Source organism: Corvus moneduloides, chromosome 19 (genome assembly GCF_009650955.1).
Source record: "Corvus moneduloides isolate bCorMon1 chromosome 19, bCorMon1.pri, whole genome shotgun sequence".
Lineage (NCBI taxonomy): Eukaryota > Metazoa > Chordata > Aves > Passeriformes > Corvidae > Corvus > Corvus moneduloides.
Genome location: NC_045494.1, coordinates 11,867,679 through 11,879,543, shown reverse-complemented (window position 1 = coordinate 11,879,543; position 11,865 = coordinate 11,867,679). Strand labels below are relative to the sequence as shown.

Here is an 11,865-nt window from a genome sequence, read left to right as displayed (position 1 = left end):
GCCTGGGTGGGCTCAGCTCCAGGATTCCGGCACTCCTGGTGCTGCCACCCTGCTCCCAGGCCTCACTCAGGCACAGCCACCCCACACAGCAGGATCCAGCCAGGACTGACCCCTGGCCCTGGGCTGATCCCCACTGCAGTACCAGGACCACCCCTAAGGGACACAGAGCCCTTTTCCCCTCGGACACGTCCCCTGGGATGGACACTGGGCTTGTTTCACGTGTCTTTAATAGAAACCGCCGGCGGTGGGGCAGAGCCCCGTACAAAAGCTGGCTGCAGGAATCGGGGATTGCATAGACCGAGGTGTGGGGGACCCCCCACCCCCAAATAGTCGCCTTTTAGAAAACAAAAAGCGTCTCTAAATAAAACTCTCCTGGTACAATAAATACTCTGGTGCTGCAGAGCTGGAGACCCTGCACCCACCTGCCCCGTTTGGGACAGCCCCGTGCTGGGAGACCCCTGGGTTCAGAGCCACCACTTTGGGATGAGCCGAGGTCTGAAACCCTCAGCTAGGGATGGTCCCAGTTTGGAATGCTCCTGGATCAGGATCTGGGAGCTTCTGGGTCAAGATACCCTGGTTTGGCTTTCCCCTGGGTCAGAAGTCCCTGGGTTGGGAGCCAATAGGTTGGGATGCCCTGATTTGTGAGCTCCTGATTTGGGATGGTCCCCAGTTTGTGATGGCCCTGGGTTGGGATGGCCCAGCTTCGGGGTACCTGACTGCCCCCAGCTGGATTGGGAGCCCCCAGATCGGGATGCCCCTGGTTTGGGATCCCTGTTTCAGGCACCCTTGGGCTGGGACACCCCAGCTGGGGAGCTCCCTGATCCGTTCAGGACCTGCTGTACAGCTGCTGAGGGGTGATGCTCCCGCACCCATGGCTCAGAAGCTGGACTCGGGCACGGCCGGGGGGCGCAGGGGCCCGGGGGGCTGCCGGCCCCGCTGCAGGGTGGCCCCGGGGGGACCCCGGGCGGCCAGGGGCGGCACCCCCGCGGCCCTGCCCAGCGAGGCGGATCTGCGCAGCCCCCCCTCGGGCCGGGGGGGGAGGCTGGCCGAGCTCCGCGACCGCCCCAGCGCCGAGGGGCCGGGGGGGCAGCGGCCCGGGGGGACACCCGCGTCCCCGTGCGGCACCGCGGCCCCGGGGCTGCCGGGGCCCGGGGGCGGCCGGCGCGGGGTCCCCTCGGCGCTGGCGGCCCGGCGGAGCCGGCGGGGGGCGCGGGGGGGGCCCGGCTCTCCCTGCCCCGGGGGTCCGGCGGGGGCGGTCCGGACGCTGAGGCTGCGACCCTGCAGCCCCTGCAGCCCCTGCAGCCCCCGCACCGCGGGCCGCGCCTCGAACCCGCCTGCGGGGGAAGCACGGTCAGGGCGGGCGGGGGGCGCGGGGGGCACCGGGGGCCGAGCATCCTGAGCCTCACCGTTCTCCGGGGCGGCGGCGGAGCCCGAGGGGTCGGGGTCGCTGCGGGGGTCGGCGCGGGGCTCGGAGGCGGCCAGGCGGAACAGCCAGTGCCCCGCGGCGGCGGCGGAGCCTGCGGGCAGCGGCGGCCGTGGGCCGGGGGCAGCGATCGGGGGGTCCCGCCGGGCCCCAGCGCGGGGAGCGGGGACGATGGGCCGGGGTTGCGCACGGGCGGGTCGGGGGTGTGCACACGCACGTACATGTAAGGGGTGAGCACACCCGCAGGGATGGGGCGGCAGGTCTTTGTGCACATCTGTGCAGGGGTCACGGGCAGGCGTGCGCACAGGTGTGGGTCACACGTAGGGCTGTGTGCACAACTGCAGGGGGGTGTGACCACACGGCTGTGCCCCGCGAGCCAGGGGCAGTGTTGGGGTGCTGTGGGCAGGGATTTGGGGCTCACTCGAGTCAGGGTGTGCAGGGACTTGGGGCTCACCCGTGCCGGGGCCGGCGGCGTGGCGGCGCTGGTAGAACAGGATGTAGGCGCTGCGGGTGCTCACCTCGGCCTCACGCACCCCCTCCACCCGGCTGTCGTCGTAGCTGTACCAGCGCCCGTCCAGGGCGTTGCAGCAGAACGCTGGGGACGAGGGGTGGGGGTGAGGGGCGACGGGGGTCTGTCTCTTCCTCTGCCATTCCCCGCAGCACCCCAGCCACACCCCTAAACCCCACGCTGTGCCCCACAGCACAGCCCTTGAGATGCCCTCGCACGCCGCGCCTCGCCCCGTGGCACAGCGCAGTGTATGCCCCATGCCCCATGCCCCAGCCCCCGGCACCCCCACGGCACCCCCTGTCCCCAGTGTCCCCTCTCACCGGTGTAGTGGCCGCCCTGCATGCTGCCGTGGTGGTTGCAGACCGCGTACAGGTCGTACAGGTGGTCGCGGGGGCAGCCCGGGGGCAGGCGCAGGGGGGGCTGCCAGGGCGCCCAGCGCCCCAGGAGCTGCCCCCCGGGCTGGCCCCGCTGTGCCACGTGCGGGGCCATGTCCAGCCCCCGCAGCGGGAACCTCACCAGCGTGGTCAGCTTGTGCCGCTGCTCGGCCACCTGCCGGAAGCGCTTCAGGTGGATGATGAGGATGTCGGGCAGCGTCCACAGGCTGAGCTTCACCGTGCCCTGCTGGGGCACCTTGCAGTGCGGGCAGCGCCAGGCATCGTCCGGAGCCAGCTGGGGACACCATGTCATGGCCACCTTCGTCCCTGTCCGCCCCCTGCCACCTCCACAGCCACCCCCAGCACCGGAAGCACCAACAGCCGCTGTGCCAGGGAAGGGCTGGGTCCCCCATGGCGGGGGCTGTGCCAGGGTGGGCAGTGCCCGGGGGTGCCCGTACCTGCTCCTCCTTGGTGTAGAGCTGGAAGCATTCATCCAAAGTGCAGCTGTGCTGCTGCCCGTGCGCCTGCTGCTGCCGCCACACGCTCTCCGCATCCTGCACCACCTCCTCCTGGAGGCTGCCGAACAGCCTGGGGGGGACGCGTCACCAGGGAGGGTGACCCGAGTGCCGGGGTGTCCCCCCAGCCCGGGCACAGGGGACTCACCGCTCTTTGGTGCTCATGTCCCACTCCACCGTCAGCTTCACGTGGGGAGGGCCCCCGGCCCCGCTCAGCTGCAGGGCCCTGAGGGGAGCACAGGGTGAGACACCCCCAAAACCCCCTGTCCCCGTGGGGACACCTCCTTGCCAGCCCGTGGTGGCAGGCAGGGACAGCCACCACCTCCCCATACACCACCCACAGTGGGGACGCCGGGGGGAGTGCTGGGGCCCCAGTGCTGGGGGAGCAAGGTGACCACCACTGTGGCTATCCGTGGTGTCACCACTGGCCACCCATACTGACACTGGCCAGCCACAGGAACACCTTTGGCCACCCATGGTGACAGCCACACACGGGGACACCACGACCACCAACAGGGACACTGTGCTCACTCATGGTGATGCCACTGGCCACCCCTAGGGATTGAGGGGACGTCCTGGGGACAGTCCTGTCCCTGCAGCCCCTTACCTGTCGATGGCAGGGTGGCAGAGAGGACGGGGATCCTGAGGGGACAGGTAGGTGCAGGGGGCCGCGCCCCCGGCCAGGCGGATCCGGAAAAGGGCTCCTGTGCCCTGTGAGGGGAGAGGGGACTGTGGGGCCACTGGGGGACAGGGACCCCCTGCCCTGCAGCAGCACCTGGGTGAGCCCAGCTTTGGGACACAGGGCAAAATAAGCCCCACAAATCTGATGGCTTTGGTCCCCATGGCTGGGCTGGCAGGGGACACCTGTGGGGACAGGTATGTGGGGCTGGGAGATGACCTGTCCCCATGGCTGTGCTGCAGCTGGAGGGCAAAGGGGCAGCACAGGGGCACCAGCGCCTGTAGGATGGTGGCACCTGGGGGCTGGGGAGGGCAGCTGGGCTGGGGTGGCCCTGCCATGGAGGCTGGGTGGCACTGCGGCCACCCATGGTGATGCTGTAGCCACACGTGGTGACACCACTGGCCACCTGTAGTGACCACAAAGACAACCCCCAGGGGACACCACAGCAACCCACAGGTACAGCAAGGCACCCACAGCGACCACCAGCCACCAGTGTCCACAGCACAACCACTCCTAGGGCCACCACAGCCACCCACGGTGACACCCCTGGTATCCCTGCAGCCAAGCACAGCTCTACCATGGTCACCCAGAGTGTCACCACAGCCTGTGATGGTGCTGCCACAGGCACGCACAGCTGCAGCATGGCCACCCGTGGAGACCCCACAGCCACCCAAATCTCCATCATGGCCACCCACAGCTCCATCCCCACCATGACCATGGTCTCAGCAGATGCCAGCAGCTGCGTGTGCACTGGGAGAGGACAGGGTTGTTCCCTGAGCTCACCTGTGGCCGCACCTCTCCCCGCAGAACCCCCCTCATCTGGGCCAGAATGCTCTGCTGGAGCTGCTCCCAGGAGACGCCGCGCTCCTCCCGCAGCACCAGCGGTGGCCCAAACCTGGGGACAGGCAGCGGGGACACGTGGCTGGGTGTCACACGGGCGGTGAGTGGGCGGGGCAGGGTGACAGGCAGGTGACAGGTACCTGGCTAGCTGCGGCCCCGTGCCCGCCGTGTTGCAGAGCAGCAGCAGGATGCGGCCGCCGGGCGCGTGGTGCAGGCAGTCGGAGGAGCGCGCAGTGCTGGGCAGCAGGCGCGGCCCCTCCGGCCGCGGCACCGAGGGGGACGTGGGGAGGCTGCGGGGACACCCTGCGGGGCGGGAAAATGAGGGGCTCTCGTTAGCACTGGGTTAATTAGTGCCGTGGCTCTGCCCACCAGCACCCTTCCCACCAATCACAGGGCAGCACGCCTGCTCCCACCAATCCCAGTGAGGGATCCACTGCCTTCCACCAATCACAGTGAAGGATCTACTGCCTCCCGCCAATCCCAGTGAGGGATCCACTGCCTTCCACCAATCACAGTGAAGGATCTACTGCCTCCCGCCAATCCCAGTGAGGGATTCACTGCTTCCCGCCAATCCCAGTGAGGGATCCACTGCCTCCCGCCAACCATCGTGAGGAATCCACTGCCTCCCACCAATCCCAGTGAAGGATCCATGGCCTTGCGCCAATCCCAGTGAGGGATCCACTGCCTTCCACGAATCACAGCGAGGGATCTACTGCCTCCCGCCAATCCCAGTGAGGGATCCACTGCCTCCCGCCAACCATCGTGAGGGATCCACTGGCTTCCACCAATCACAGCGAGGGATCCACGGCCTTGCGCCAATCCCGGGGCCGTTCCCGCCCCCCCGCCCAGCACCAATCCCAGCGCAGCCCAGGCGCTCGCAGCCAATCAGCGCGGGCGGGCTGGCAGCCGCAGCCAATCAGCGCGGGCGGGGGCGGTACCTGCGCGGCGGGCGGGGGGCGGCTGGAAGGCGTAGACGGGCCCGGCTTCCCCGGCCGCCCCCAGCGCTTCGGGGTCGGAGAGCGAGCGCAGGAAGCCCCGCGGGGACACCTCGGCCAGGATCACCTGCGGGACATCCCCGGCACCCTCAGCATCCCGCGGGCGCCTCCCGCGTTCCCCGCCCGCCGTGCCGCCGTTACCTGCTCCGGGGGGATGCGGCCCTCCCGCGCCACCATCTCCCGCAGGTCGGCCACGGTGCCCAGCAGCGGCACGGCCAGGCCCACCCGCACGAAGCGCCAGCGCTCGCACTGCAGCACCAGCGTGACGTTCAGAGCCCTGGGGACAGCACGGGGACACCGCTCAGCCGCGGGAGGCACCGCCGGTGGATCCGTGTGCCGGCGCGGCAGCTCCGGGATGGCAGACACCTGATGGACACAGCTCCTGCGGCTGTCACCTGTCCCCAGTGCTGCCGCCACCTCCCGTGTTCATTATTTACCCCAAAATACGTAGATTGCTCTGGTTGGAGCTGCCGTCCCGCCGGGGGTGGATGTGGGGCTCACCTGGTCTGGCGCAGCGGGATGGGCAGGGAGATGCACAGGAAGGGGTCGAAAGTGTTGCTCTGCTTCAGGCAGTGAGGACACGTCAGGGAGGACCTGGGAAACGGATGGGGAGCGTCATCGGAGCGGGCACGGCCCCCCGAGTGCCCATCCTGGGGCTGCAGCACCTTGGCACTGGTGCAGCATCCCGGGTGCCACATCCTGGGTACCACTCCCTGGGTACTGCACCCCACAGCATCCCACGGGATCTGCACGACCTCCTGGCAGAGTGGGCCCCCCCCGGCTGTTCCTGCCTGCCCCTGCCTGCCCAGCCCGAGGGTCTGTTCACTCTGAGCCCAAACAGGGCCTCCCGCAGTGCCGGGGAAGCCGGAGTGAAATCTCAGGACTGGGAATCTCCCACTCTCATTCCTCAGGGTGGCCTCCAAACCCTCCCAAGTCCTGCTCCCCCTCCCAAGGGCTGGCAGAGCCTGAGGCAGCTCCTGGAGGTTTTGAGGTGACCCCAGCCCGCCTGGGTGGGGTTAAGCAGGGACAACGCCCCGGGGTGCTGGGGGGGAACAGGACTCCCCTGAGCAGCAGGGCCATGGCTGGGCTGCAGGGGGAGCAGAGAAGGACGGCAGGAGGATATCTGCCTGTGAGTGACCCCAGGGTGGCCCTGGGCAGGCACTGCTGGTCCCCTGCCCAACCTGGCACCAACAGCCACCTGCTGCTGATTCTTCTTAATTCTGGGGGGTTTTAAATTTCTTCCCCCCCCCCCCCCCCCCCGCCTTTTTGTTCAACAAAAAATGGAAAAAATAAATTAAAATCCAAGACAAAATCCTGAGTCCTTGTTATTTGTCACCTTGAAGAGCCACTGAGCTCCCTGGGAAGCAGTCACACAAATTAATAAATCCTTTAGCACAGAGACGGCTCTGGCACATGGAACAGGGATAATTAAAGTGCCTTTTTTCATATATAGGGCGAGGGATTGAGAGAGGAGGGAGGGCTTGTGATGCCAGATGCATCCCCTGCTGCCTGCAGTGCCATGGCTTGGGGACAGGGTGGCCTGAGCGTCCCATGAGTCCCAGTCAGATGAATATGTGGGGTGTCCCAAACAGGGGCACCCTCGTGCTGGACTGCTGGGACAGTCCCGCGCCCTGTGACAGAACCACAGGTGGTTTGGGTTGTGAGGGACCTTCAAAGACCACCCTGTCCAGCGCCCCTGCCATGGCAGGGACACTGCCACTGGACCAGACCACTCCAAGCCCTGTCCACCCTGGCCTTGGACACTCTGAAGTGCTTGTAGAGGAAGGAGTGAAGGCTCACAGTGCCCATGCAGGGCTCACAGAAGGGCAAAGCCTCTGCCAGGCAGGATCCATCCCCCCACTCACCTATACTGGGCCTGGAAGTGGCTCTGCACAAAGCTCTGCCCACGGGGGTGCTGGGTGCCTGGGGGGGACCTGCTGGCACCGCTGCTCCCGTCCTTGCCAGGCTGCAGGGGCAAGAGACAAGTGGTGAGTGAGGTGACCGGGTGAGGGACGTGTCCTTCAGTGGGCCAGGGACACGTCCTAGTGAGCCAAGCCCAGCTTTGGTGTCCCCATGGCACGAGCATGGGCTGAAGGTGATGCCAAAGAGCCCCTGGCACCTGCCTGCCTGGCACTGCTGTGCCTCCAGTCTGCCCACACACCTTCTCCAGGGGAACCTTTGGGGTACATCCCATTCCCCAGCCAGCCTGGGGCACGAAGGGTTAATGAAGGGTCTGCAGTGGTGAGACCCCCTCCAAGGCAGCCCCAGTGTCCAGAGCTCCGGGACACCAAGGAACAGGAGCTGGGAATGCATTCAAGCCTGGAGAAATGCTCCAGGAGGGGATCCTGGGTGAGGCGGCTCAGTGGCCATGGCAGCATCCCAGTGGGGGGAAGCTGGTCCCCCCCACGTCCCCCCGAGGAGCCCCAGTGCCCACGGGCACATCCTGGGTCAACAGCCCCGGCAGGCGGGTGCCCACCCCACCCTGGCTCCCACTGTGCCAAGCAAACATCCATCGGCACCGGAGCTGAGCGTGGGTGGGTGAGATGGTGGGACACTGCAGGGAGCAGGAGTCCGTGTGTCCATGTGTGTGTCTGTGTGTCCGTGTGTCTGGGATGAGCTCCTGGAGCGGACGTGCACATTCCTGTGCGTGTCCCCGCCCCAGGGAAACACGGCTGGGTGCGAATTCACCGCGCCCAGGAGGTGCGAACAGCCCTGGCTGGCGCGGTGCCCTCCCGGGCAGGTGGTGCCCAGACCCGGCCGTGTCCCTGCGTGTTCCCCCAGCATCTGCACCGGCAACAGGCCCGGGCACAGCTCCCGCTGCCCCGAGCCCCAGCGCAGCTCCCAGCGCGGCACCTGCACATCGAACCCGGGCACAGCACCCGGCAAACCCGGGCACAGCACCCGGCACAGTGAGCCCAGCCGAGGCAGCCAGCCCCGCAGCCCGGCCCTGGCACGGTGCCTCGCTGACAGGTGAGTTGTGCCCCAGGGACCCCAAGAGCAGCCAGGTCTCCTGCTCCAGTCCTTTGGGAACAGGGACACTGGGATGTGACTGTGTGACACAGCCAAACCTGCCCTGTTAGGGGACATCTCCCTGCCTGCCCGCTGCCCTGGGACCTGCCACGAGCCCCCGTGCCCATGCTGGGGACAGGAGCTTCACCCCTGGAGCCTGATGGCAGAAGAGATGCTGCAGAAAGGAGTTTCAGTGGGCTGTTTTGAGGTGAGACAGTGAGTTTCTGGTGTCTCGATGAGTAAGATTGAAAATCACTGAGGATTTTGGCCGGGAGGTGGATTTTCCTCAATGCCATCTGCTGGCACCAGGTCCTGCTGAGCCTGACGTGTCCTTACGGTCTGCCTGGCACTGGGGTCCATCTGGTGTGGCTGAGAGGGGACCTGGATGGTATCTGTGCCCTATAGGGCCCCCAAAATTCCCCAAAAATCCAAGGGGATGCTTCCTTCTCAAGCCCTCCTGGCAGCCAAGTCTCGGTCCCCACTTTGGTGGCCCCACAGCCCATTGGGTGCCACAGCAAGCACCTCGTGGGCACCCATCCCGCAGCCAGGAGGGAATTCCCACCCCTCCTGCCCAGCTCCAGCCTCCTCCTTTTCTGCTTCCCACACCTGAGCTGCCCAGTCCCTGAGCCTTGGCACGGGCTTGACCAGGAGCATCATCAGAGTGGGACAGCACACAGAACGGGGACAGCACAGTGGTGAGCCGGGTGTCACCACTAAAGAGGGGACAGCACAGTGCTGAGCCGGGTGTCACCACTAAAGAGGGGACAGCAAACAGCCGGGCTGAGCCCACGAGTCAAATGCCAACAGCTCAAATCCATCCCCTGCAACAGGCAGCGCCCGGCGGGCAGCAGCGGGCGGGGAGGGAGCGGGGAAGGAGCGAGGAGGGAGCGGGGAGGGAGCGGGCAGGAGGAGGCAGGAGGAGGCAGGGAGGGCCGGGGCCAGGGCAATGCCTGAGAGCAGATGGATTGAAGAAGACTTAATTACTCATTTTGCCAACAGCAAAGCCGCCGAGCTGTAATTACAGCGAGCTTAGCTGGAGGCAGGGAGGGACGGGGGGGCTGCGTCTCCTCCTCACCAAGGACCAGGATGCCCCCCAGAGCCGGGATGCTCGGCTGGATGGGCTCCTGCCGACACCCCTCACTCTCCCAGCACTCCACCCCCTGCCCAGCCCCGCAGCACTCGGCTCCCACCATCCTTTCACCCGCGCACCGACCAAACCACAGCATCCCCATCCCCACCGGGGCGGGGCCAACTCCATCCCACCGCCTCGCAGCGCATCCCGGTGCCCCTGCTCCCAGACCTGGCCCGAACGCCTCCCCGCGAGCCAGGGCGTGCGGCCACCCCGCGGGGCCACCCACCTGCGGGGGCCACCCACCTGCGGGGGGCCGCGGCTCTGCTGGGCGGGGGAGGCGGCGCCCAGGTCCTCGTGCATTCGGTCCAGCAGCCAGAGCAGGAACTCGAGCGCGTCGTGCTGAGCGTTGCCCCGGAACTGCGAGCTGTGCTTGGAGACGATGTTCTGCAAGACACGGGCGCGGCGGGCGCTGATGAACGGGTTCTTCCTCAGCACCCACCCCAAACCCATCCCTGCAACAGCCTCTGCTCTCGTCCTGCCTCTGCAGGGACATCGTGGCCACCCCGGGGCCAGCAGAGCAGTGGGGACACCAAGCACACGCAGCTGAGACAGAGGCTCTGTGGTGTCCCAGCTTCCAGCGGCCGGGATGAGGCCAAGAGGGAACACAGGGCACACCACAACCAAGTCCAGATGGGCAAGTTCAGCCACGGGGACCCACAGGTCCCACCTGCCCCGTGCACTCCGATGGCATCAACTCAATGTAACCCATCCCAGGGCAGGGCTCGGCTTCCCGGGAGCTGCCCCGGGCACTTTGCAAAGTTCAATGGCAGCAGCAGCAGTTTATTGGCCGCACCGGCTCCCCGAGGAAATGTCACTCGGACAGGGGACACGTGTCCCTGAGCGTGGGGAGCTACGATGCCAGGCTGGACATGCTGTGCTGCCCGTGACGCCCTGTCCTTGTCCCCAGCCAGGCTCAGGCCCCAGCACGCTGGTGTGTGCCTGGCAGAGGTGTGACACACGCTCAGTGACAGAGCCTGAGGCCACTGAATTGGGCTCCAGGGACAATATCCTGCCTTACCTACGGTCACAGCCAGCACTTGCTCACCCCTCAGGGCTCTGTGGCATGGCCAGCGCTGGGAACTCACCCACCCGCCGGAGCTCAGGTGACAGAAACCAGGCCAGAGGGAGGTGACAGCAGCAGGGCTGGGGATGTCTGGCAGGGCAGGGTCCATGGGGAGGATGAGGCAGGGGATTGGGTGATGTGAGCGGGGGCTGCTGGTGAGTGCTGGCACTAGGGCATGTGGGGAGTGGGGGGATGCTGGTGGGAGCTGGGAAGGGTGGTAAGAGTAGGGGGATGCTAGGAGCAGGAGATGCTGGTGGGTGCTGCGAGCTGGGAAGGGTGTCAGCGGGTTCCGGGGGAGCTGGAGGGAGCTGCGAGCCGGGTGTGCCGGGTGGTGGGTGCTGCGTGCCGGCTGTGCCGCTGCGAGCCGGGGATGCCGCTGGGGGCCGGGGTCAGCCGGGGCCGCGCGGGGGCCGTGGGGCGGGGCCGCTCGGTACCTTGAACTCCGCGGAGAGCTGCGGGGTGTAGTCGCGGGTCCAGAGCGCGCGGACCAGGGCCGCCAGCCGGTGCGTGACCTCGCCGCGGGCGCCGCGGGCGCGGTACCGGCCCAGCGCCAGGCGCTCGGCCAGCGGCGCCGTGTTGCTCAGGCACTGCACCACGGCGTTCATGAAGCAGGTGTTGCCGTGGTTCCGCAGCCCCTGCGCGCCCGGCGGCCGCTCCCCGCCGCCCGCTCCCGCATCGCCCCCCGCACCGCCCCCCGCCGCCGCCGCCAGGGCCGGGGTCGCCCCGCCGAGCCGCCGCCGCGACTCCCCCCGGAACCCGCCCTCGTCATCCTCGGGGACGGCGCGGCGCCCCCCGTGCCCCCCGCGCCCCCCGGCCAGGCGCGCCCAGGTGCGGAGCAGCCGCCCCGCCAGGCTGCCCAGCGAGCGCAGCGCCCGCCGCCGCCGCCCGCCCCCCGCCCGCGGCCGCCCCGCAGGGCTCGCCCCGCCGCCCCCCGCCCGCCGCCGCCGCCCGGGGCCGCCGCCCGGCCCCGCCGCGCTCATGGCCGCGGGCGGCCGCCGCCCTGCCCCGGCCCCGCCGGCCCCGGCCCCGCCGCGGCGCGCATGGCCCCGGGCGGGCGCTGGGCGCCGCCGGTGCCGGTGCCGGTGCCGGTGCCGGTGCGGGGCCCGGAGGGGCCGGGCGGGAGGTTTTGTGCGCGGCCGGCTCCTCCCCCGGCCGGGCTGGCTCGGGAGAGGGAGACGGGAGGAGGAGGAAGAGGGAGCGGAGAGGAGGGGGGGGGGAGCGGGGAGGTGCCGCTGGCGGCTCGGGCGGCCGTGCCCCGCCTGCCCCGGTGTCCCCAGCGTCACCCCGGGTACCGCAGCCCTCCGCCCCCAGCTCCACACGGCTAACC

The 11,865-nt window shown here is 68.3% G+C and overlaps 1 protein-coding gene across 1 annotated transcript; it reads right to left on the bottom strand.

The window, feature by feature from the left end:
* Positions 1 to 209: 209 nt before the first annotated feature.
* On the bottom strand, positions 210 to 11,413 carry USP43 (ubiquitin specific peptidase 43; the record flags this gene model as incomplete). Its single annotated transcript, XM_032128993.1, has 15 exons — positions 210 to 1,334; positions 1,407 to 1,517; positions 1,878 to 2,018; positions 2,252 to 2,600; positions 2,764 to 2,893; positions 2,969 to 3,046; positions 3,428 to 3,531; positions 4,283 to 4,394; positions 4,480 to 4,642; positions 5,278 to 5,401; positions 5,476 to 5,611; positions 5,836 to 5,928; positions 7,200 to 7,300; positions 9,719 to 9,859; positions 10,973 to 11,413. Coding segments are annotated over 15 exons (2,682 nt in total), but the record flags the coding sequence as incomplete, so codon positions are not given.
* Positions 11,414 to 11,865: the final 452 nt, after the last annotated feature.